The sequence below is a fragment of the Varroa jacobsoni genome, unplaced genomic scaffold (assembly GCF_002532875.2).
Source record: "Varroa jacobsoni isolate VJ856 unplaced genomic scaffold, vjacob_1.0 scaffold_1303, whole genome shotgun sequence".
Lineage (NCBI taxonomy): Eukaryota > Metazoa > Arthropoda > Arachnida > Mesostigmata > Varroidae > Varroa > Varroa jacobsoni.
Genome location: NW_019214205.1, coordinates 146875 through 172812, shown reverse-complemented (window position 1 = coordinate 172812; position 25938 = coordinate 146875). Strand labels below are relative to the sequence as shown.

The following is a 25938-nucleotide window of genomic DNA, read 5'->3' as shown; positions in this document are numbered from 1 at the left end:
GTGAGGAGACAGATACCGATCATTGCTCAGCAGTTACCTAGAAGGCTTATCAAATAGTTATAATTCTCCAGACCGGATTGGGCAGTAGCATGTTGTAGGTACGCTTCAAGCGAATCATCTGACGGAACGCCTAACCGGCAGCATTCGACGTAAGTTTCTAACTTGTTTTACTACACTGTATGAGCTTTACAGATTCGACAAGGATCGAACTGAGTGTAACTATTTAAGATATTCGCTTTTACCTTTTTAGCCTTAAAACCTACTTATTTTAATGTCAAGATTATCTTACGTTGATGCCATGCGTTGTTTACGTGTGGTGTGAGCGTTACAATTGGAATTACTTGCCGATAATAAACATAAAGCTATTTTCACTAATTTTTAGCCTAGATCTCAGACCAGTGTGGTCACAAAATGGAATTATACTGAGATTGAATAGATTAAGTGAAAAATGTATTTTGCAGCCTGACACAAGGTCAGCCTCTCCTTAGGACATGCCTTTCTTATAGAAATGAAAAAGCATTTAGACACTGATTTCTCTATTTTGAAACAGTGAGTATCTGTTTTGGTGGACTAGTTCAATTTAGGAACATCACGCTTAGAAGTCAATGTACAAAACGTACCATCCTTGGGGATGAATTACCAAGACAAGGGCCCTTTGGCTAACGTGAAGACGAGACAGGAAAGCTTAGCTAGAAAACAATCATACGTTGGCATAGAGAGAATATTAGCAGTTTTCTTTCCATAGTGGAAGTTTTCATGAATTTTAAAAACACAGTCAATCGATTACAGTGTAATTATAATGCTATTTCAAATCCAAGTGATTGGACCTCTGAATCCATTGAAGGTTGAAAACATTCACCCGACCAACCTCAAACGTAAAATCTGTCCCTGAGCGGATGCACATTTTCATTCATCTGAATCAGAACAGTCTGGAAGGTACATATCCACCAGGACGAGTCTTTGATACAAAGGAACGTAATTTTATGGCAAAACGTATGCGAAACTTTGAGAGAGAGAGAGAGAGAGAATAAATAATAGCACAGTAGTTGAGCGTTTGCTAACAAAACCGTGTTAATAACAGATAATAACCGATGGAAATATGTACGGTAATATTGTAGACCGTACAGTCGGATTCGTCGTAAATGCAGAAGTTAAACGGTGAAATATAAACTTCTCAGAAATGTAGGCAGATTTGACAACATTTGTGAGTGAGAGTAATTGAGGCCACAGATGTTACGATAATAAGACAATACTACCTGTAGGTTAAACAGTAATAGGAAACATGATGTTCGATGGTCAATTGTGGTCGCATTTCCGGTTGGGACACTGACCCTCTTCGATGCTTTACAACGTACTTCATATCTCAATGAGAAAGTGTATTTTTCGCATTACGCTATTTAACAATAGTTGAGAACGTCAGAATCAAAAATACGCATTGGTAGATGGGCAAAAATGAGGCGTTGCAATGAGGAGACATGCTAAACGTTTCGAACAGAGACGTTTGATGAAACCTATATTGGCTTGTAGAGTAATCGCTTTGCACTCGATAGTTTTGCAAATAAAGGGATATTGTATTGCAGTTCACATATGTATATAGAGCTAGATAGAGAATCTAAGTTGTGCAGTCATACGCCACAGCCAATTTATGAGGCCACCATAGAATCCATCAAGTTTGTAAATTAACATTTCTCTCTAACATTTTTTCAGTAACATAATTTCACTCACTTTAACTATATCCAGTGGCAAGCTGTCTTGTGGGCGGTTAGCTTGATCGACTCCTGGATGGTCCTGTCGCAGGGCCTGCTCGAACGGGACAGAGCGCGCAAATTTCGCCAGCATCAGATTAGTATCTTCGTCAGCCGATGAAGAGCTGCATGAGGTCAGCTCATCCATGTACACCATTGCGCCACCCATGGGCGACGATGAACACGGAGAGCCTAACAGACTCTTCAGAGGACTCGCCAAGTCCTCCACGGACATTGTGAAGCGGGCATTGGAATTAACGCGCTCGTCTGTCTTCAGCGTTGTCTCAGCCACTAAATGCCATGCGCTCTTTCCTCCTAAACCGAATGTTGATTGTTGATGTTATATTCCTCAGATACTGTCACCGCCAATCGATCGCACTGAACACCCGATGAACGTCCTTTACGCATGCAGAATTTATCATTCACGTACCAACGACCGGCGCATTTCTGTAACGTATCACCGTTCATTAGTCGCTTGTTAACAGTCACACAATGCTTCCATCAATCACACAATTCTGCAACTCCGTCAACTCACTGTCTAAAGATCGTCATCGTTTCTACTGGTAATGATCGTTGCCGTATCACATGTCTACGAGACGACATTGAAGAAGGTGGTTTTCGCGGCTCTAGGCTATGACCAGTAGAATACAGACCTCGAAACTGTCGGTTGGCACCACCAATTGTGGCCTGTGTCCTTTGTTCTCTAGTTGGGAGCTATCGTTGTGCGGACCGTCGTGTTCACCGTGCTGCTCTCGACTCTCGTTCGTGTTGTTGTTTGTCTTCGTCTTCGTCTTCGTTTTAGGCAATAGATCGAAACGGCGCTCGGACCCTCGAATCCTCCTCCAGCTCCTCCTCTTGCGCGATCCAGAACGAGCCTTGCCAGCGTCCGGCTGGTCCTAAGCGCTTGAAACCGGCTCGGTATTATATGTATCCAGCTGAACAGTGATCGGAGCTCGAAGGGCGGAGCATCGAGTGCGCGGTGGGCTCCACCCCCCGAGCGCAGCTCAGCCAATAGGATTTTACTATAACGCGCAGATGTCTCGAGCCCGATCTTTGAATGATATTATATTGGCTTGCCATGCGCCCGGTGTTGCTCCTTCCACCACCGCCGCCACTGCCACCGCCGCTGGTTGCAGTAACGCATTGCGATCCTGAATGTCTTTCGCGCGGCTGCTACTGCCGTTCGATGTCGTGGCTAATGCTGCCGCTATCGCGACTGCGGCCGTAGCAGCGATCGACTGTGGTCTTCACTGTGGAGTGTTGAAAGTATTTCTATTGTAAGCGTATCGTCTGTCTCCGTCTCGTTCATTCGCTGTGTTTTCTCTCCCCGTTTCTCTCCCAAGAGCTTCTCCTTCGAATTCGAAACCGAATCGAGGGATACCCGAGAGCAGCAAAGTGGGTACTTTTTGTGCGGTCTTTCTCTTCCGATAAATACACTGCGCACACTCATTTATGTAGAACCCCCCATAGACACACATGCAAGTATATCCATCCGCACATAGCAGCAAGCTCGTCCTGGCTCGGTGGCCGTCTGCGACGATTTCGCTTGGCGTTTAGAGCCACTACGCGGACTTCAAATGTACCCGTGCCTATATATATATATATATATATATACATATACACACATACATATATAACACTGAACTATTATAGTGGTACTAAGGGCACCAACAACCGCAGCAGCAGAAGCGGCCTATATAATTCAGATGATTGCAGACTCATACTTTAGCGGTTGTGGCAGGTTCATTGAGGCTGTCGATGGTGTGAAATATCTACGGTCGGCGATCGCCGATTTCAACACGATGTAGGCAGTGTGACGACGTGCTCACATCGAAGGGGAACCATTACAGATGTCGTGATTGGGGACGGCTTTTACGACAGCGATGAAATGCTGCATTTCCGCCCAGATGAGAAACAGATCTGGGGGTAGTCGACCCCGCCTCCTCCCTTCCACTCATCGACCTGATCTTCTTCTTAACCTATTTGGCAAGGCGCATCGAACTGAAGGTTGGTTCTAGATGCCAAATGTACAATAACTAAATTTCGAGCATCATGTGCATATCGTATTAATAATGAAGCGTCAAACTGCAACATAAAGAAAACGGGACTGGGTGATAAATACCAAGTAACCAACATAACAAGTAAGGCTACAAGGTATGGGGTCGTATATAACGGTCGTTAAGGCAGTAGTTCTACCGTAGATATGGTACAGACAAACTTGGTGTGAGAGTTGGAACCGCTGCACATATTACGGGCATCAACTACAAAAATGATTCAGAACGGTTATTCGTGATTGGTCTTCCGGAAATCTGGCCACTTCTATTAAATAAAGGCCGACTCTCAGCCGAAAGTTCCCTGTAGCTTTTATCTCTGGTCACTGCTATCAATACCACTAGTTTTCACATTATCAACAACAAATAACATTCTCCTTCATGTAGAAGATTGTCCTAGCATTTAATATTAAACTAATCAATAATACTTATGCGATAAAATGCCCTGGTACAGCACCTGGTGCACATGCCTCGTACGGCATGTACTAATTCAATTAGGAAGCTCTTACTCAATTTTTTAAAATGAAGGCCGAAGACGATTTCTAATTCGCAAAGGACCTACGACTATATTTAAAGCAAGCTAGAGTTAGCGAATGAATGTCGCTGGATAGACGTTCAATAACCCCAGTGAACATATGACTGGATCAAACACCAAACGAATACGTGCTCATATATAAAACATATTTATTAGTCAGTTGTGTGTTTCAGGATTTGGCAACAAGCCTTAGATGCTGATACATCGTTGTGAGTAGTACGAGTACAGTCTTAAAGACTCTCTTATGAACCCAAAGAGATAAAAGTTCTTTCGTAATACTTGTGCACCCAAACACAATCCAGAAGCACCGAATACATGAATATGCAATATTGATATATATATATATTTTTTTGACGACCAAATACAACAATGTAGCATAGTGTATTTAGAGGAACACAGTTCTGGATTACAGTACGGCCTTACCGATACATTTTATACGGTCTCGCCCAATTAAACTCAATTTCAACTTGCAGTAACGTTCCATAAAGACGGCTACACATCCCTACGGATCACACCGTCATGCACCTATGTTGAATACTGTCACGAAGGATAATCGCAGTGTTTCAGAGGGCAGAAATTACCCTATGATAGCTAAGACGTGACGCCGTACTCGGCATTAAGCGCCCGACCGATTATTAAACGACGAATTTCGCTCGTACCCGCCCCGATTTCGTAGAGTTTGGCATCTCGCAGGAATCGGCCTGTTGGATATTCATTGATGTAACCATTTCCGCCTAAATTCAGAGGATAAAATTATATTAGAAACGGAACGCAATTTGTTGACACCACTGAAAGCATTGAGCCTAAGAAATACCTGAACGAAACAACAAACTTAGACGGTCGTATACGGATAGGTATATTAGTTTTCCAAGAAGTCGTTCGCAATCGGTATCCATATCCCGAATCTCATTATTAAAATAATGTATTTGGTATGACTCGTCCTAACCCATCAATGACTTAGATCCTCCTTTGACCATATTAGAAAATCGACAACGAAACAGCAGGTTCTTATGCAATTCTTAGGTGTGAAATTGAAATCAATTTGATCAGAGACTTCTTCTCAGCTCTGCTCGTTCGTGCACTTCAATACTGTCGTACAGTTGAGAAGCACCATCTGTGAAGTATCTGCTTCGCTCTCGATTAATCGAAAAATATAGCCATTTCGATGGGCCAACGCCGCATAAATCGGTCCGTTTCTATAATACATTTACCTATCGAATTGTTCAAGAAACAAATTGACATTAGTATGGAATGGTTTGACAACAACAGTCTACCACAGTGGTTTATATACTCATACGGTTTAGACACACTGAACGTCATTAATATTCTCGCTACAGATCTCTTGTGAATCATCATTATATTATTATTATACAACCTTTAATCCAATACAATTACATGAAAAAAATCAGCTTGTTTCTAACAATATTGTGTGTACTATCCTTTCATGGGACAAGCGAAGCGATAACGACATTACATAGTTAGCCGTGTCAAATAGAATAACGTACTCTTGGTTTGTATAAATGCTTCCCCGAGGATTAATAACAGCCTGCAGATTTTGTTTTGGTGAAGTTCCTTTGACGCCTCTTTCTGGTAGCCATCTAGGATTTCAGAGCTGTTATTCGTTCATGTGGTGCACACAATTTTTTAACGCGAAGATTTATATTTCATTTAGGTTGAATGTAATTTTTTTTTCCTCTTTTGCCTGAGCCCCGTTCTGATTTGCTTGCGAGAGGTCTTCGAACATTTTATTGATACTTAAAGCTTACGCCGATGACCAAATCAAAATACGTTCTATTCTATAGGCTATTCTAATAAAGGCTACAAACCCAGAAAGAGGGGTTAAAACTAAAAGACAGCGCTTACGGTACGTCTATTATATTCCAATGCAATAGTTAGTAACTATCACCTCATATCTAGGACAATAGGGATCCTATGGGCTGAAATGTATTTGATCTAACCGTTGAAAATAAGTGCTGCTACGAGAAAGGTAATATAGCACCGTGTTACTTACTGATTGCTTTGACGTACGATTCTGAAAAAGCTAATGACGATTAATCTATTCTCGAAAAAATATAAATGTGCCTGGTTTTTTGCTTTACAGTCGCGCGAAAGGGGTCGTGTGTGTGTGTGTGGGGGGGGGGGGGGGGGGTAAGGATGTCTTGTTCTTCCGGCGATTAAGCTGGCCATTGAACAAAGCTAGGGAAAAGGATTTGATGCTGAGCTAACCTTGTCAGTGAACATTAGTTACATATTGCAAGTTCTCGTCAGGCAGTAAGAAGTTAGCTTGCGAATGGCCTGGATATTAGTACTGGGGCTGCATTTCGTTCTAGAATTATTTGTCTATACCAAAGTGACCGCATCAAAGCAAGTGTAACTTTCCCAGTTAGCCATTCCTGTAGTAGGAATTGCCATTCATAGTTCGTTTTTTCAACCTAGTTATTATTTTGTCTGCAGTAGGGCTTGCTTTTGCTCGAATCTGCAAAAGACTGCAAGGTTCTTGAATGGATATGATGGGTCGTGCATAACCAGCATCACAACAATTATACTGGTTATGCACGACTCATAATAAGCCATGACTGTATAACGTACGATACCACTTTTAGCCGTATTTTTGATCAAAGACGCGCACGACAGCAATGCAGTTTACTTGATTCGTTCAAAGTATCGAAACAAGATTTACTTGAGTTTAGTATGGTATCCTTATCTAAATATATATGAGGTTTGGTCAACGAGTTCCTAATGGCCTGGGATCGTTGCCAAATTGTACGGGATGAGCGGCGGTGCGAGTTCGACTTTGCCTGGAATAGCCATCTCTGGCCTGAAGTCAATTGGTTGCATCTTTGCGGCAAGTCACTTAAAAATATTATCGAAATACATTGTGCTGCTTTTTAGCGACCAACAAAATGATCAACATGTTTTAGAGGACTTTGAAGTCGACCGTTTTGCTGGTAAAGCTTCAACACTTTGGTCGTACGATGCCACGATCACTAAGCGGTATGCCAACGGGACATAGAAAATTCCGTTCGAAGGCGCTCGACGTAGGATACCACAGTTTTATTGGTCCAACATGCCACTAACAAGAACACTCTGGGCCACATTTTGCTACTTACTTCGATTAAATATGCCTAAGAACTCGTTGCTATTTTGCACGAAATCTACTGTCGATTAGAGAATAATTTCGGTAATATATTTCTCTCCTAAGAATAAAAAACGAACTTCATAAAGTAGTAGCAGAACTCTAAATTTTAAAAAAGCTTTTATCAGCTGAAAAGCTGCGATGTGCATCGTGTATCTGCATAAAAGTGCAACAGAAAACAAAAAACAATCTAGAAGAAAAAGAAAATATTTTTCAATGCGTGGCTAGTTTTAAAATCAATTGACAAATTCTAGTTATAAACCCATGGCTGAATTCGAGTTGCACTCCGAGATAAATCAGAGTGATAGAAACATAAATTATTTATGGTCTACATAAATTGACGCTTAGATTTGATCGAATTTTATACCATAAAAAGCGGAAATACTAATCGTATACATTATCAAAATCAACGTTCCCTTTAAATAGGATTGGTGTACATACAGAATGCTATGATTCCTCTAGCCTTCGAAGACGGCTTTAGCTTTAAGGGGAAGCCAAGCTGCAGCGCAACAACAAGAATTAAGAGTAACTACTGATTATCTAATTTGTTCTTTTGGGTTTCACGTGGTATAATTTTTTGTTAATTATTATGCCTTCGCATTGACTTCGATAAAGCCCGTAACGATAAATTCGACAATGAAAATGATAGTATTGTTTTTTTCCATATCCTTACAAGGTCATCTATAGCTGCTAACTTGTTCCTAGCTGCTAGCAGTCTATCATCTTATTTCTTCTGGAGATCTTCGTTCTCCGACCATCTTAGAAATCGATCACCCAGCTATATGGAATCGTTTCCAGTATCATAACTTGCTTCCATCGTTGCTAGTCGACCCGATCACTCTTTCAGAGCGCTGCTGCCAGAGACAAGAAAGGGCCGTGGAAATCTTCGGACGGAAGTACCAGCGAGTCATTTGCAAAATACTATGCTCGCGGGTAGGTAAATACCAAATGTTGATTGTTTCTAAAGACGACCAGTAGCAGTATGCTAATGATCTTTAATACTGTTTAAGGGTAAACTGTTTCTCAGGGTGTCGCATTCACTCCTTTATAATTTAATTTACCCTCCGCTTCCTCTGACTTTGAAAGGAAGCCATGGTACTGGGTGATGAAATAATGCTATTTCAGTTCGCACAATCATGATAGACCGTTGAAAACTTCAAATTCATCATAGGAAAAGATGATTAAATTTAATTCTGTATTCAAAAAGACAAGTCGATGCAAGTGGTGAGAGGATGCTAAGAAATCGTACACGATCTCGGACATATAAAAGACCAGCGAATTTCTAATGTAGCAACGCAGTGAACCCTACAGCGTAATAAATCGCATTTATAATCGCATCGTAATAAAGCATTGGTAATGAACAAATTCACTCTACTCTTCGCTGGCCTGGGTAAGTTTGTTTCCAGTTTTACTTCGAATAGAAATGAAGTTATGGTAAAAAGTTGCAACGACAACCTTGGCAAGCAGAAAGTCCCTAACGTAACGAACCTAACACCCGAAACAGCAATTAAGACTATCGATGATAGCTAAATCGGGCATATTTCCAGCTTGCCTTTACCAAATCACCCAAACAGCAGAACATAAAATGGCATTTTTTATTATAATTGTATGGGAAATGGCGCTTGGATGCATTACATTCGGTAGTAATACCCAACACAATAAAACGCACCAAACCACAACACATTTAGAGTACAAAACGTTTCTGAGGTGAACTTTTAATAATTTGTATGGCATATAATAATTTCTATGTTACAATTAATAACATGTATTTCTAAAATGTAACAGTAGAAGGGAAGTTATTAAGCCATCGTACACCTCTATATGACGGTGAGAGATATATTCGCCTTATATACATATATATGTATATTATTTAGTATTATTGGTTATTAATAATCCATAATTTTTGTGCAATCTAGGTAAATTCTTGTCAAAGGGTAACGTGTATATTGAGCCGTGGGTCAATGCAATGCTACGCACGTCTGCATTTAATGCACTGCGTGTTGGGCTAATATTGGCATAACGTAGTCAATTTTTATTTTGAGCTCTTGCAGTGGTTATATCGCCTTACGCAGGTGCCGACGTCTGCAATTTGAAACAGGCAGACGAATGCGCCAAGGACATTATAATGTACTCGGAGAACACAGTTCTTCCAATCGACCCACAGGAGATTGCTAAAGAGTGCGAGTGAGTTGTAATCAACAGTTTCCCTCAGTAGAAACATCAACAACAAATAGCATCAGAACTACAGTCGCTCTATTGTGACAATGAGAAACGTATTCAGGCGAGGCCTTTCTCTATTTTGCGGATGTGTTTACTAGTCTTAAGCCAAAGCAACAACCAGTAATGATGCGTTGTTTCTGCATTGGGTCTTTTTTTTTTCAGAAAAGGTGCTAAGGCTGCCAAATGTTTGCAGGACATCGCTGAAGGTGACTGTCAGTTATCTGATTCAGCGAAACGCGTATTCAAACAGATCATTGAAGGAGCTGAAAATGAACGCGTGCATCGATGTGACCCCAGCCACAAAACTGGTCAAGATTACGCCAAGTTCGTTCCATGCCTAAATAAAGTCGGAAACAAATTGCAACAATGTGAAAAGCATTTGGCGGCTGAGGCTGAGGCTGCCGTTAAAGCTCCTGTGGACGAACGCGTAGGTAGAGCTTGCTGGTAAGTTAATAGTCAGGCAGTTATAACATCTAAATAGTTTTTTTTTCTTCATTGATGGCTGTCGCTATTGTACATTTTCTGCTACATAAAAATGTTCCTAACAACGACGAGCTATCGTTTACTAGACTACCACTATAATCCTGTTTCTTCTCTGTGGCTGCTCTCCAAGTTTGCTCGCCAAGGTCGGCAAATGCCTTCATGACGTCTCTCAAGAGGCATGTTCCGTAGAGCATGCTCGATTCATAGATGACATGGTTAACGGAACCGCGGGAGCAGCAGTAGGACCTATCTGCGCTGGGTTTAAGGCAGACGCATGCGAGAAGTACGACCAGCTAGAAGTGAGCGAACAAACGAAATACCAGACGGCTCTCCTGCCTTTCATTGAGCTCCTAAGCTTCTAAGGCGTTCTGATATATCTGTTTCAGCTTACAACACCGAAACCCATATATTTTCTTTAAAGGCATCGTAATGTATATTCCGTAATGTAAACTTGTTTTCACGTTCCGATTATGACCGAGTGTGGTAATTGGTACATAATCGAAAAACGTCGATTTGACCGCCCGCAATGAACCTTGCTAACAATCGACCAAAAAGATGAAGATGTGATTAACTACCCGCGCCTCCATATCTAATCATATGAGGGCTTCGCTGTTTCCAATACTTAGTTACTCCTAAGAGGACATTTGAAGAAACCTCAAAGGACTGATATAAATCGAATCTTTTTTTTTGAGTAGCTTGCGGTATATAACTGCAATAGAAATTGTAAGATTGATATATTTGGAAAAATAACTGAAAAACCAGAGCATACATTATGTATATAGGTAGAACCATACTGAAGGCTCTAAGTACCTTTGGTAAACAGAATAATAATTTGACATGATATTTCTACTAATAAATATTTCAAGAGTTACACCCAGTTCTGCCGTTGACCAGTGCTTTTAACTGGTAAATTTCATTGTCAAGCTACGAGATTATTTTTAATAATCTCAGTTTTGTTCTCTTAATTTCGTGACAGACATGAGGTCGTGCTCTTCCTAGCACGGCTCTCCTAGGCATTTATGATACGTACTGCATCTACTCTAAATTTGAAGAGTAAAAATTAGAGACCCATAAAATCTATGGATTACCCTATACCTTCGATAGAGGCACAAACAGTCCGTAAAAATTTATTTGAAAACAGTGAACTACCTTTATTTCGCACGGAAACTTTATTGGAAAGTCTGTCTACTGTAAAGCATTCGTAGTCTAAGGTCATGATTGAATTAAGAATTTAAGATGTACATTGAGGGAACAAAAGTGATCCAGCTACATAAAAACGACAGCCTCAGTCTGCGCTCAACTGGAGACGACCACTTAGCTTTTTCTGTATGCGACAACGCACGAAGTCGTATATAATTAAAACTCATCATTATATAAATACGCTTTGCGCACGCCGGGTGACACGATACATGTATAAATTGAATAACAGAATACTAACAATAACCGATAAGAAGAACTATTACGAATGTAAACAAAATATTGAGTGAATAGCGCTAGTGTCATGCTTCTGTAAAACGCTATATTTATGGCACGTTAGCTATCGTTGTAATTGTTCTGCCTTAAGGGACGAGATTGCGTGCTTAAGAGAGTAAATTAGCTTTATTTGTAATTGTTTTGAATAAGTTAGAAAGAAAACTTATACTAGGGTCAGGGTAACCTTTATGAGGACACGCTGTCACTGACCCAACACAAAGGTTTAAGTACTACTAATGTTGTGCTGTGTCGTACGCCTGTCGAACTATTATTGCTAAGTCGAGAAGACGCCTTAATTGCTAACGTAACCATTATAACAATCAGGTTACGACAGGTGGAATACCTGTGGTGCATCAAGATAAAAAAGTCGATTTTAGCAGGTTTCTAAGGTAGGTCGATCATGCTGCTCGAGTGCAAAGAGTGTATCAGTTCGAATCAAGTGAAGATAGTTGACGGGTACTCGCAGTACTCGCTAATAGGTCTGTTAAAAACCCAGAATTAGGAAATGTGACCTGGCACGTTGTTCCAAATTATTTCTTTTAGGACACAAATTCAACACCATGTGAAATATTTTTTTTTAATTCTACACGAATAGGGCAAATATTACATTAGTGTCCACTACATTTGTGTCGAAGTGATTTGGAGAGAAGCGTATTAGAAACACTTTCAATATATAAAACAGGCTAATGTGTCAATAAACATCCATGTTATTTTTTTTTGTTAAGCGTGGAGGGAGCTATTTAACTCAGGTCATCATAAACATCTTGCGGTGCATACCTGTTAAGAGAATTATGGTTGTATGTTGGCTAACAAGCCCAGAGCATACGAAAAATAGTAACTCTTTCTTTAAAGTGTCGCAATGTCATTTGTGTAGAAGTAAGGGATTTATCGAAGATGAGCTTCAGGTATTCCTTAGCAGTGAGAGACGGTTTTGTAAATAAGTTTGAAAATGATATTACTTGAAAAAAAATAACTGCGCTTTGAACTCGCCGGCGGTAATCACCTTATCGCGACCGTGTTCAAAAACTCAAGGCTTCTCTTAATCAAGAATGAATACTTTATTTAATCGATCTCTTTAATTTAAACAAACACCTTTTGTTTAGACAGCTGATACGTTTTGACTAATTGTTGCTTTTTTGTTACATAACAGGAACATTAGAGAAAGAGAACAAATGTGGACCTATACAAGTCATGAAATGAAAATACCTATACCAACGAAAACCACTCACCTATGCGTAGAATAATATAACACTGAAATGATCAAAACTTGTAACACCTAAAGAATTAGTTATCACAATTCTCGTCTGTTAACGTACCGAGCAGTTGAAGGGCATCCAGAGCAACTTGAGTACTCCTTTCGGCACAGTAAAGTATAACTGCAGCACAATCTTTTGAAACAAGATGGCCCTGATCGACAGCGCGTGCCATCGAGTAAACGTAACTCCGGCATGCATTGGTTGTCGTGTACATGTCAGCCATCTTGGCCTGAATCATCTGAAATTTGCCGATTTGCTGACCGAACTGCTGGCGTTGGTGGACGTACTCGAAAGCAACGTCACAGCACGCCTGCATGATGCTGCAATATCCAAAACGATCAATAACTAACTAAACTAGATATTGGTGATAAAATCCAACGAAAGACACTACGATACAATACATCTGTATAAAGGATGCTTATAGAATGGGTTTCCTGTTAAGCTTCAAAACGGTGGAGCTTGTAGTATCGGAACTTGATTTTCCTACTAGCTCAAATCTACATCTACTATTTTATATAGAAGAGTCTCAAAATCCATTTTATTCAGTGAAGCTCTTCTTCTAGACGTATGTATGTTTATACACCATACTACTGTTATTATTCGGTTCCAGTTACTAGGTCAGGCTGCCTGGCAACTAGCGTCGCCACCATGAAGTAGCAAAACCTGTTATGCGTTGTCTGGTGCACTCCTACGGTTTTTCTTTAAGAATGAAGTTTTTGCTCGGTTCAGACATTCCACGCACCCACGAGCCACCACACGGCTGCCCTCCTAATTTTCATGACCTCAGTATTGCTTGGTTTGACACTCAGTTCTAATTCCGAGACGGCAGAACGTAATCTGGCTAAGGCTTGCTGCACATGATAATGATTGCTTTCTTAAATAAATAAATCGTCTTCATACAGGGAAACCTCCACTATATTTCTGAATTCATGTCTCTTGTCCGGAAAATCCTTAACCATAACTAAGGAAAAAGAGGGCTTAAGCTTTCATTTTGGGTTACATATTTAACCTAGAAGAACACTGGCAGCTTCGAGACTCCATCATAAATCTGTCTTCCTGGAGCATTTATTTTATTAAATTAAGCTCATTGACGAGAGCTCTGACGTCGGCGAGGATGCCTAAGACCAAGGTTACTTGGAGTCGAAGGCAGCTTTGAGATTATCAAACACTCGGTAAATATAATAACAAGTGTCACCTAAAATTCGCTTGACATCACAGGTAAGATTCTGCGTGTCGCTTCGGCTGAATAGTTTTTCCTGAATTCAATAGATTGCTCAATTTGGGTATCGCACTCAAGTTCTCCAAAAATACAGTCTTCCTGCCACCAGATACAGGACAAGTTTACAGCAAACGCTTCTCTTCGGAATCCCGCGCTATGATGTCCGTTACCTCGAGTCGTCTTTGCCTTTTGAAATAACGAGACGTCACATCCTTTTAATGAGGGGAAAGCAACTCGGAGCGAAGATACTTGCTGAATACTACAAAATGCTCATTCCCAAGTCTTCTTTAAGGGTAGACTCTCAAGCGTCTGAGTCACTTCCAGGCCAAACTCCTGGTCTAACCTTACTCGTTTCGGTTTGTATCTCGTTGTTCTGAACGGTGGGACCCGATGAAGTTCGGTGTGATTAGATGAGGACATTCCAGCGGAGTGGCCGATGAGCACTGATGAGACGATAAGACATGATGTAAGTTTGCAAGGGCCTAATTATTTATACAACTAACACTTGGCCTTTAGAGAGTAGGTTCCTGCTGTTCCAGGCACTTCTGGCGCCGGATAGCATATGTCTTCCAGTAGATCACCTCAAACGCTACGGCCAGTGGCCCCGCTGCCGGTCGTAATGTTTCCAGTAGCTCAAAAGCATTCTGGGACTGAAGTCTGCGAAGGGTTGATGAAATGATACAAATAGACCTCAATATAATTGGGAAAATAATGAGCTTGTTCTAGGAGTTGCTTTAAGTCGAATTTACAAGGTAGAAGTTTATTCCTTCTGACGGGCGATTGTCCTAAGAGGACCTTGAGGCCTAGTCTGACAGAAATGTATACCAAGAGCTGTCCCGCGTATTCTATCCGACGTATTTGATTTTGTGCTTACTCAGATTATTGCAACGATACCTACGACAGAGCCAATGTTTAAGTGCAAGGCCAGACGCTCTAAGAAACTCAACGACAACGTCTCCCAGCCAACTTTGTAATTGTCGACAGACTCACAGCACCGGTAGTTTCCTGCTGTTCGAACATGTTTATCCTTTTATTCTCCAGGGGTGTGGTTGTGTTGTTGGGCACGTCGGCTTACTATTTAGGATTTCCGCTTTGCTTTCTAATGTTTTCACGAGATGCAGTAGGATTGTGATGTACGCCATGATTTCGCTTCCCAGCGTTGTATTGTCCATACCTTTCATGGATCTTTCAGTTAACCAGGTTACAACATACAGGTTATACAATGGACAAATATTTCCTCGCTAACTCAGGTGTTTCGCCACCAGCATCGAACATTCTGCCCTACTTATCACAGAATAGGCTGAAGCCCTCTAGTCCCTCAGCACGTTATTTAAAAGTGGATCATTTCTATAAACAAGTGCTTAAAACATACCCGAGAGGTCCAGCAGCAAGAATAAGTCGCTCGAAATCGAGTCCGCTCATGAGTACGTACATGCCCTTATTAAGCTTGCCCACCAAGTTTCCGGCCGGAATTCGACAGTCCTCAAATACCAATTCTCCTGTAGGCGAACCACGCATTCCGAATTTGTCCAGTTCTTGGGCCACGGTGAAACCAGGAGTACCCTTAAAATAAATAGAAAACACATTACCTAGATGTAGCAATTTTTATCTCGAAGACGGCATTCGCAGGGTATGATTTTGAATCCAAGTATTGCACAAAATTAGCTATTTTAGTCGGTGTGTATCCACATCTGCCAACTAAGTGATCGGTCAAACCAAACGGATACCGTGTCGAAAATAAATAAAAATGCAGGTTATAACAACTAGTGTTAGGGGATTGGTAAATAGCGATTTGCCGACAAAGATGGCAAATAGTAAATTTACCTGTAGAAATGTTAATATAAAGCTTATGCATTTTTTTATATATATAGAAAATTTCTCACATTAGCCAAAACGTGTACATATGTACAAGTTTGAGTGTGGGTGGACATCATAAGATATGCTCCGAGCTGTTACTCTTAGCTTCTTCACCGAAAACGAAAAACATTTAATTTTGGTCTAATATAACTGCCAAAGGGAGGAACCGCAGGTTAGCAATAAGGAGCGATTGGGTTTTCTGTAGATAGACCATTGACTTCCATTGTAAGAGTAAGTACGGAAGGGTTCCTGCCATGGAGGCTCTGGCGCAACATATGGGCGAACTGCCTGACCTATCCTCTAAATATCGCGTTCAAGAGTACGCCTGTTACCACCATCTTGTCAATCGCAGCAAACCGTGAGAAGAAAAGAGTTTGCCATCAAGGTTACTGAGATCAATGATACTTTCATAAATGGTAACTCGCTAAATGCTTTCATCTCCGAGGTACGCACCAACGTAGATAACCGAATCTTTCTGAATAATATCTGCCTGTTTATTAAGGTTTAGACTTAGAGTAAGAACTGTGAGTATTTTATACGATGGAATGCTTATGATAAAAAAAAAACAGCGCGCCGCGATCTAACAGGTACGATTCGATATTTTGTCTGACAAGCAAATAAACGAACTTGTAGGCTTTAAACAATGCTTAAGAATGTAAAATAGTGCGCTGTTGCGCTTTGCCAAAAGTTGCTCATTATTTCTGAAAAAACAGCGGTTATCGATGCGCTTTCAAGGCATCTGAAGGAGCTGGAAACGCAAGTTCCTTATCATTGAGCGCCTGGGCTTCGTCGTAATCTGTCAACAAGTTCTTGCAAAAGTGATCCGACCATGAGACCGTGCGGCAATTTCTGGCGTAAGATTTCCAACACTCATTTCTTAAAGAAATCGCTGATGCTGTAAAGGGTCGGTTCAGAATTATAACATATACCAAAGGTACTGCCTTCGATCCTAGGACGTGCCAATGAGCAAACATCCACGTATGTGAGTAACATTTATATTTTAAAAGCGAGGAATTTGTGGTCCATCAGCAACCAGTTTCATACGCAAAAAGATCGTTTGTTGCTTATTGTATTTTAGCGTGTATCATTATGGATCCTTCGAGCGAAAGTGGAGTGTATGCTTGTTTGTCGGATTGTTACGAGTCTACAGTTATCTTAATCACAGAGTATTTATAATGATACATCTAAGTTAACATGCTATTTGCAAGTGTCCTTTCCTAAGGCAAAAAAAAAGGTTTACACAGAACCTTTTCGACAATGAAGCAGCTAATGCCGTGATGCTGTTTCTTTGCGTTCGGATCTGTTCGCGCGTATAAAAACAGAACGTCACAGATCGGCCCATTTGTAACCCAAAACTTCGTTCCGTTTAGAATATACTCGTCACCTGAAATTTAGAGAATAAATTGACTCGTGTTGGTTATTAGACGTTAGCCAGGTTAGCGAGTCTTACTGAAACACCGATTAGCTCTTCAGATTTAGCAATTTAGACGAGACCGCTTTCCCTAAAGCAAGGGTACAAACACGTTTTTTTTGACTGAACTGTTATCTGCTCATTATTCATTATTGTGTAATGACGATGATCAGTATTGTTAAGGTAATGTCGCTGGGTGTTAGGATTATTTTTTTCAATCCCTGGAAAGTAAAAAACATATCATAATTCACATTGAACTTAAACTAAACTTGCGCCGTCCCCTTCACCAAAAAAAAAACTCCAGAAAACCAAGTGCAACGCAGAAAATAAACAGGCACCTTCTCAGGCGTGTTATTATTTTTTTGTAGAAATAGCCCTTGAGAAAATGGTTCTTCATAGATGCAATGTTGTATTGGAGACGATGCATACCTTTGCGTACCGCGGTGAGTTTCATTGAACCAACATCTGATCCTGCGCCAGCCTCGCTCATCGCTAACGCCCCAACATACTCCCCGCTGCATAACTGATTAATAACAAATACGGCAGAAGCATACAATCTGATCAACTGCGCTTTTATAAAGGAAATAAGCACGTTACTTGTAAAAAAAATACAATGTGTGATTTATGTTAATATGTTAATTAAATATCACTGTTCTAATAATTAAGTAGAAAAATCGCCTTATCTGAAATAGGAAGCTAGAGAGTTTAGTCATTTAGGGAAAAATCTACGTACCTTTGGCAAATACTTTCTTTTCTGGTCTTCGTTACCATTTCTGTGGATCTGGTTTACACAAAGATTCGAATGGGCACCGTAACTGAGGGCAATGGCCCCCGAAACGCGAGACATTTCTTCCATAATAATAACATGATCAAGATAGCCAAGATCGGAGCCCCCATATTCACCTTTTACAGTCACGCCAATCATACCCTGGTTACCAATTTTCTTCCAAAAATCCTGCAAAAGGAAGCTTAGTATAAGGTAACAAGTACTTGCACTTCCATTGCCAGGTACGAAAATTACTTTCAGTCCAACTTTCAAATATAGCTTAATATGGATTTTTGGAATCTTACATTCCTAAATTGCTCAAATGTATGTATATATATATCACGAATACGGCATATTCTGATAATAACAACTTGAAAAAATACCCCACCCGGAAGTTTTTGAAGTTGTTGTTCTTATCAAGTTCATCGGCATACGGAGCCAGTTCTTTCTGAAAGAGCTGAAAACAAGATTCTCGAAGCTAAAACCGTCGAAAAATATGTCAAAGTTAGAAACTAGAAAGGTAGAACGAGCAAATTAAACAATGTCAACAAATTATCAACCATATTTTCGTACAATTTTGTAATGCGTCGTACGTCAAATACGGACAAAGTCATTATTATACTAAGTGCTATCATGTTTATTCTATAATATTTTAGAGGTCGCAACCTGTTTCTGTTCTTCTGTAAGGCCAAAACAAACATCTGGAACGGGGTAATGCGATGCGCTACGAGCAAAAATGAAAGTGGCAGGTCGGAATGCACCAAGAACTGCTGACTTTACCACCCGTCGCAGGAAAAGATTGCCGACCATTGTTAACATTTCTGAAAAGAGTTAAAAATTAACTCTTTAAAAATTATGCTAACTGAGTATTCAACTATTAACATTAGCTTCATAAGCGCAATATGTTTACTACATTTTCGTATATTTACTTCGTTGATCTACTGCGTTGTTGTAGAACAATAAATAGCAGAGCGTATACATACAGAAACTTCGTGTAAGAAGTAATCAATAAACCTTTAAAATTATTTTACAAATGTCCTGTATTGGATATATTTCTTCTAGTCAAATAACACAGTTTCAGTGAGTATAGTAATAAACGTATATGTTCGATCAGTTTTAAGATATTTTGATTGAATACGTAGATAATCCGAAATGACCGCACCGTATAGATTTACTGCAAAGCTAGTATTATCTACTCACAAATCAGGTAAAATTGTATCAATTAATCTGTGTTTTTTTAATATGGTTTCTCTGAGCAACATTGCCCGTTGAGCGAGAAGATACCGATTATAATTTCGATTAGACGAACAGGAATATTTATTTAGAACGTTGTTGCCTAGGCTACGCGTAATGAATTAATTATTTTCTTAACTATATGCCGGCACTAATATTTTGCCTACTAAACCTAACAACATATGGCCTGAACGTTAACAGATTTTGTTTTATGCCGAGAGCCAGATGTTCAAAGCATTGCTTAACGACGGAGATCAGAAAAAGCTCGAGGCATTTATGTTTAATCGAAATAAATTTAAGGAGATAAGTGTTCTGTAACAGCTAAGTACGTCAAATATTGACAGCTAGCTCAAAGTATCAGGTTTTAAATCGTGTTTTGAAAGTAGGATAGTTTTGAAAAACTACGAGGTCGTGTTAATTACGCTAACTCAAACTTTTCGTTATTCCAATTGTATGTGATCAACATTTTATATATTATGCAAATAGTAATAAATGGTTCACATACTTAATAGTGGAATAACAAATTATAGTTCGTCATATATGGTTGTGATATATAAAAATAATATAGGTGAACTAGAGTATGTCAAATGCGCTGGTTTACCTTTATCTTTTCAACGTACAACTAATGTGAACTAACGTACATAAAACACCAATAAAATAAAGTACTTCCAATAAGCTTTCGATTGAGATATCACAATAGAAAATCGAATATCAGCATCCGTCTGCTAACTATGCTTGAGACTATACATCCATTATATTTTATTACAGCAACGCTTGCGTACGTTGAACCGAACGCCATTAAACGTATCATGTAAGCCTCCCTTTCTTACTCTATATAACTGGAGCTATATATGTGATCCAGCTAGCTTTAAATAGTCAATGTGAAACTGTTTCAAAAATAGTTTGTTAACGAATATGTGTTGTACATTTACATTAACACGCATAGCATTCATGTAGGCATTAAACGCATAGCAGTCGGTTCTTACAAATGTGGTTTCCTCTAAATTTCAGGGAACTACAAAAAACTCCGGTAAGCAAACGCACGGAACTGGTGTACATCTCTGTTAGACATGCCTTGATAAGTGTACAGGAAGCATACAATCATGAGACAGTAGAGGCTTGGCAAAATTAACTGAATATGTTTATATGTAGCTATACCAAAAATATCTGGCTATCCAAACGGCCTAGTGCTGTTGTATATGTCGCCTTTTCCTCAAAGCTTATTTGCAGTACTAACATTTAACACTGAAACAAAGCATGGTCAAAAATTAGGTAAACGATAGGTCTAGTTGCATTTAATTGCATCGCCAATTCAACTATTGGACCAATATCAATTATTTGTAGTCGAATACATGCTAGCTAAAGTGCCGCGTACGTTTATTTCAGTGACGAAATTCATAATTAACTTTTCTGCCGTAATGAGTATAAAAGCTTGATCATTTGTATTATTATACCTCTCCTTAATTTATTTTGTCTGTTCAAAATCATAAATGTCACAGCAAAATATTATGCAGTCATAATACCTTTTAACAGAACTAACATAAATACGGTATAGGAAAAAACTATATGTACATAACTATTTTTAATTGTAGCCTCAATCAGAAATAAGGGGAAGCCTTAATTAACTAAACCAGTGAAACGATGTGTAGATTAAGTAATTACTAACCTACATAAATCAATTTTCACAAGTAAACAGAAATTTCAAATTCCAATCAACTTGAGATTGCTTTAAAGACTGACGATGTTTCTGTTCCCATATAGTCTTTCTTTATTCACCAATATTGTAAAAATAATGGATTATTAATGTTATTAACTAAAAAGTAGATATTTACATATACGTAAATTGCGCTACTATTCGAGTCTATTGCACACATAATGTCCTCTGCTTTTTTTAGGGTCAGCGTGGGCGATTCTTGAACCAAACTGTAATGCCCTCTTGGTGCGACGTGCAGTTTCCTTGAGGCACATTTTGTAAGCTAGAAGTCTCAAAATTAACTTGTCACCCACACCCCTTGGTAGATCCAATCGCATCTTGAGGTCCAGAGGCAGATCGTTCAGGAACGAAACAAGATCTTCGTCGAGGAATGGTGTTCGACTTTCCCTGCCCAAATCCGCGACTATACGATCATCCCGGCCCAGATTACGCCACGAAATGCGATCAATATCCAAGGCGACGCAGTCTCCCAAAGATGACCACGAGGAACCCTTAAAACTTGCAGCGTGCCTACTGTATCCTCCTAGTTGTTCATCGGCACCCATGCCCAGCAATAACACTCGCGCTTTGCTTTCGTACGGTTGCGCAGTTCTATACTCACGTCCGCGACCTCGAGCGGCAAACCAGAGCGCGAATCCCAGCGAATCATCTAGGACGGTAGTCATGGGATGCACTAGCCTAGGCACGTGCGACTTTGCTCGAGAACACTGAAGCTCATCATAAGGAACATCAACGCAGATTAACCGAGCCTTTGAAGTATCAATACAAGGAAGGCTTTCTAGTTCCTTGAAAGCCTCTATACTCGTACAGCGATCTGGCGTGTCGAAGCTGAGATGTCTTTGTGAATCTTCGTGCTCAAAGGCAACATTAATCAAGTCAAAGGTGAGGTCTGGAGAGGATTTCATGGCGATGGCCGCAATCAGTGTGCTATCGATTCCTCCGGAGAACAAAATTCCTATTGGAATACCCGCATATCGCTGCGGGATATTGTCCACTCGCCGGATTACTGCCTTAGTGAGTACTTCCTCAAACGCCATAACCTTATCTGCATAAATCTCCAATAACGTGCCATAATCCGTAACTCCGTCTCCCTCTGAGGAGTGTTTCGGCAGCTCACGTCTTAGCGCCGCCGTGATCGGACAAGTGAGTCGTTGCTTGGCTAGAGCAACATGTTGCAAAGCTTTACACGGAGCAAAGTTGTGATCTGTACTTCCAGACGGTGCTCTGTTCCATCGTATAAGAGCCCAAGAAGATTCAAGCAGATCATACACGTATACACCTTGCGCTGGTATTTCCTCCCATTTATTTTCATTTTCCGAATCATGATTATAAGCCACAGACGTAAGTTGGAAGCCACAGGGTGTTTCTCGAATGAGAAGGCATTTTCTACCAAAAATATCTCTACCAATATAGATTTTTTTTGATTTTTGGCAAATGTACACAAAAGCCCAGGGTCCTCTAAGTGAAGAGATGAGTGCAGCCACTGCACTCGGTGAGGAAGTCGACGATAACGATTCAAGCAATGCTGCAGTGTCGGACATACCAGGTGCAATATTCAACCCATTGTATATTTCCCCGTTAAAGCATAAGAGTCCATTGGACCCTCTAGCGGGCTGTGGACAGATACTATCGCCGCGTAAACTCAACACTGCCGCCCAGAGATTAAGGCTGACTATGCGTCCCGCATCTACTGGCATCTCAAATGAGATTCTCTCAAAGTGATCAGGCCCGCGACGGCAGAGTAGATTGAGTGTACGCTCATCGAGTTCTTGACGAACGCAACTAGCCGAAGAGAACTGGCAGCACTTGCCCAAACACAAGCTTAGCCCGAGGCCGCACATCGTATTAGCTGTGCGAAACGAAGCAGTCGATGATGCAAGTGGGAAATTATCTATCACATATCATACTTCATGAGATTCTGATACAAAAAATTTGTTTTTATTAAAAACGCATGCCACATGCTCACGCAGCAATTCGAATGTGTGCTTCTAAGCTGGCAACCTCTCTCTTCTCGGGCGGCGCCAAAATTTGAAACTCTTTCTTCGTGCCGTTGCTTGTAGTTCGCGAGGACTTCCTCGTAGTAAACGTACTATTGTCTTACTCGGTCGTTGATTCAGTAGAGCTCGTAAATCGGATTTCGAATACGATATATAGTGCTTGATAGTTATTTCGCCGTATACTATATATATATATATATATATATGTATTATACGTGCATACATTTAAACACTATTTTGAAGTAGAGCTTACCGTTTCATAGAACATCATACAGATCATCAAAAATGATCTTGTTTCCATTGTGACATAGTTAACGTAAGCATTGCCTTGTTACTGTATAAACCGTGATCGCTTATCTATTCGCACTCGTACAAGCGTTATTTATTCGAATTTCTAATGTTGTCGCAAACACACAACAAGATTCAGTATAGCGGATAGGAGCAATAGAAAATGAACTGCGTAGTCAACGCCCCCACATTTTGGATAAGAACAACATAGCTCTGCATAAACATGTAAGCAATATTTTTACTTTGCTTTTTTAAGTCAGATTAGTTAGCAAAAAGAGTAACAACGCTATCTTGCAAAAGGTTTATGTTCAAAACTATTATGTAATTGTGTTAGCGAAGAATGATATGATAAGATATACCGGCATATAGAGACACTGTTGCCGTCTATTGAAACAGATATATGCTATGATATGTATTCATGTGCTACTCGCGATAAAACTGTTGCCACTTTTTTTTACCATCTACACAGACGGATTGGGACGCCGTAGTAGATTCTGGAATAATATTAATGGATAGCTTTGCAATGTCTACATCTTTTAGCTCAAACAAAACTATATAGCACACACTCGTCTTGGCATTATATTGTAATTGTTTAGTGTATAATAATCCTCTCCACCTTTTTATTGGAAAATATTTCAATGATTGAATATTGCATTATTATTTTTCATTAATAAAACCTTTCATTGTATCAGTATATTCATTTTTACTCTATTGATCTGTAGTGTCCTAAGGAATGCATACATTTTTGGGTCTCTCGAAGTGATTGAGTAATCCAACATGTGCTGTCGGTTTAACAATGATTCGAACAATGATTCGGTCGAACAATGATTCGATGACCACTAACACCATTCAAAAGCAAATAAACTTTACCACGAATATCTTATACTACACGAGTTTGCTGACAACCTAAAAACGACCTAAAAACGACCTTTCCGTAGAATATGATAGCCTCGCATATCTGCACCCAAACAACGATTAGATAAGGCAGTTGAGACATGTTAAGAGTGTAACCATCTGTTCCTCAGGCTATGATTACGCAAAACTGAAACACAATTGAAAATTCGCCAAAAGCCTGACAAATAGAAGATTTAATTCGAATAAGCGGCTTTCGTCAATAAGTCTCCCGGATACGAAATGAAGTAAATTTTATTTTATCATCGTATAATGAGACTGGGAAGGAGAGGGGAAATGAAGACAATGGCTAAGCGCGCCACTGACAAATAAGGACTATTGATAGACTCCAAACTGAAATTGGAACAATTTATTTCCAGTGGAATATCATTTCACTTGTCAATCATAAGTCCGTTGATCTGCTGCACTTAAAGGTATACCGAAAAATCTATAATCACACAATAAAAATATTTCATTCCATCGTGTAATTGTCTTTACTTACATGAGGACGGTTTGTTGTTACATTGATCATCTCTAGTCGCGTCTGCACAGTCCTTCTAAACTGCTACCGGCTGTTTGCACAGTTGATCTGCGTCTTGTTATCAGTGGCACAATATTATAGATCCCTTGTCTCAAAAATATGTTCATCTGTTAACTTTTTTTGCCTGCGTTCGAGTGACGAACAGCTGTACTACTCTAATAATTCCAATTACTTTCGAGTGTCCTCACATACGCGAATCCAAATTCTTGTCGCGTAGACAAAGTGTCTTCTTCAATTATTCATCGCTGTCAATTTTGCACAAAAACAGACGCCGTCTAAGACAGGCTTCGTATCATTCAGTGCTAAGAACAGCAAGAAACACAGGCCTCGCGCATCCGCTTGACTGTCGTTTCTCTTAATTTGTGTGACGTGGCAGCTTTTTTACCTTCTACAAACGCTACCATCGCCGCGAAGTTAGCGGATTATCGGGGTTTGCCGTGTATCGCGCCGCGATCATGCACTGTCCACTTAAACGGAATTATTGCTATTGTGGGAGGTTGAGTGTAGTGTATGTATGGAGGCGCAAAGTACAAGAATATGAATGAGAAAAAAACAACACACTGTTAATAACTGTCGTATATTTATGACATGTTATAGTAGGTCTGATTTAAGAACATTTTGTATGAACTTAAACTCGACCACTACGTCTAGCAGTCATGCACAGCTTAGCGCGACCTGTACTACGGTGGGTGGTTAAAATTTTCGTATGTATCACTGACTTTTGAATTCGTTCACTTATACTTCACACCAGTTGACGCATTGAATACCCGACTGCTAGCGAACCTCCTACTTGGTTTGCACATTTTTTTTGTGTAACTTTTAATATTGTCATAGCCCTTTTGACGTTTGCACTATTTCATATCTACATACTACTACATAAAATGTGCGCTAATGCGTAATGGAGCCACGTAACGTCAAATACGATATCACTTAAATCTATGTATGCGGCGCACATTATAGTTGATTCCCTGCTTGGTAGAAATCGGAATGATAACGGGAGCATACCTAACGAATTTCAGCTGTTCTTCATATAGCGAAGTAGAATTAAAGAGCTTTCTATCCAACCAGAAAGTTGGGCTTATTATGGCTTTCGTCATTCATGTATCGGGCGATTCTATGTCA

General features: G+C 40.0%; 4 protein-coding genes across 9 annotated transcripts in view; 1 reads left to right on the top strand and 3 right to left on the bottom strand.

Moving 5' to 3' along the window:
• Positions 1-2740, bottom strand: part of LOC111268621 (LIM/homeobox protein Lhx9) — a 28089-nt gene extending 25349 nt beyond the window's left edge. For 2 of the 4 annotated variants that reach the window (XR_002685313.2, XR_002685315.2), the window contains exon 1: positions 1726-2736. Coding sequence is in view for 2 of the 4 variants with exons in the window: in XM_022847719.2 (XP_022703454.1) it covers positions 1726-1980 (255 nt within the window). In the remaining 2 variants the exon portion in view is untranslated. Of the gene's footprint in view, positions 1-1725 lie in introns of all 4 variants that reach the window. The other 2 variants (XM_022847719.2, XM_022847720.2) reach the window with 2 other exon arrangements.
• A 1716-nt stretch (positions 2741-4456) lies between these two features.
• LOC147752347 (isovaleryl-CoA dehydrogenase, mitochondrial) lies at positions 4457-25189 on the bottom strand. 2 transcript variants are annotated; one of them, XM_086971757.1, is made up of 9 exons: positions 24778-25189; positions 18819-18973; positions 18541-18630; positions 18120-18341; positions 17816-17909; positions 17223-17359; positions 15491-15681; positions 12960-13219; positions 4457-5065 (listed from the first exon to the last, which is right to left on the bottom strand). In XM_086971757.1, exons 2-9 carry the CDS (start codon positions 18969-18971, stop codon positions 4923-4925), a joined length of 1290 nt encoding a protein of 429 aa, XP_086827883.1. In that variant the 5' UTR covers positions 18972-18973; positions 24778-25189; the 3' UTR covers positions 4457-4922. The 2 variants fall into 2 exon arrangements, with proteins under 2 accessions (XP_086827883.1, XP_086827884.1); XM_086971758.1 differs by lacking the exon at positions 24778-25189 and adding an exon at positions 24126-24307.
• LOC111268617 (uncharacterized) lies at positions 8726-11051 on the top strand. Of its 2 annotated transcripts, none has more exons than XM_022847706.2 (4): positions 8726-8857; positions 9519-9651; positions 9850-10131; positions 10301-11051. In XM_022847706.2, the coding sequence occupies exons 1-4, from the start codon at positions 8824-8826 to the stop codon at positions 10530-10532; spliced, it is 681 nt and encodes a 226-aa protein (XP_022703441.1). In that variant the 5' UTR covers positions 8726-8823; the 3' UTR covers positions 10533-11051. The 2 variants fall into 2 exon arrangements, with proteins under 2 accessions (XP_022703441.1, XP_022703440.1); XM_022847705.2 differs by having other exon boundaries at positions 8743-8857; positions 9510-9651.
• Positions 21130-23606, bottom strand: LOC111268615 (asparagine synthetase domain-containing protein 1). Its single transcript, XM_022847701.2, has one exon. It carries the CDS (start codon positions 22938-22940, stop codon positions 21237-21239), a length of 1704 nt encoding a protein of 567 aa, XP_022703436.1. The 5' UTR covers positions 22941-23606; the 3' UTR covers positions 21130-21236.
• Positions 25190-25938: the final 749 nt, after the last annotated feature.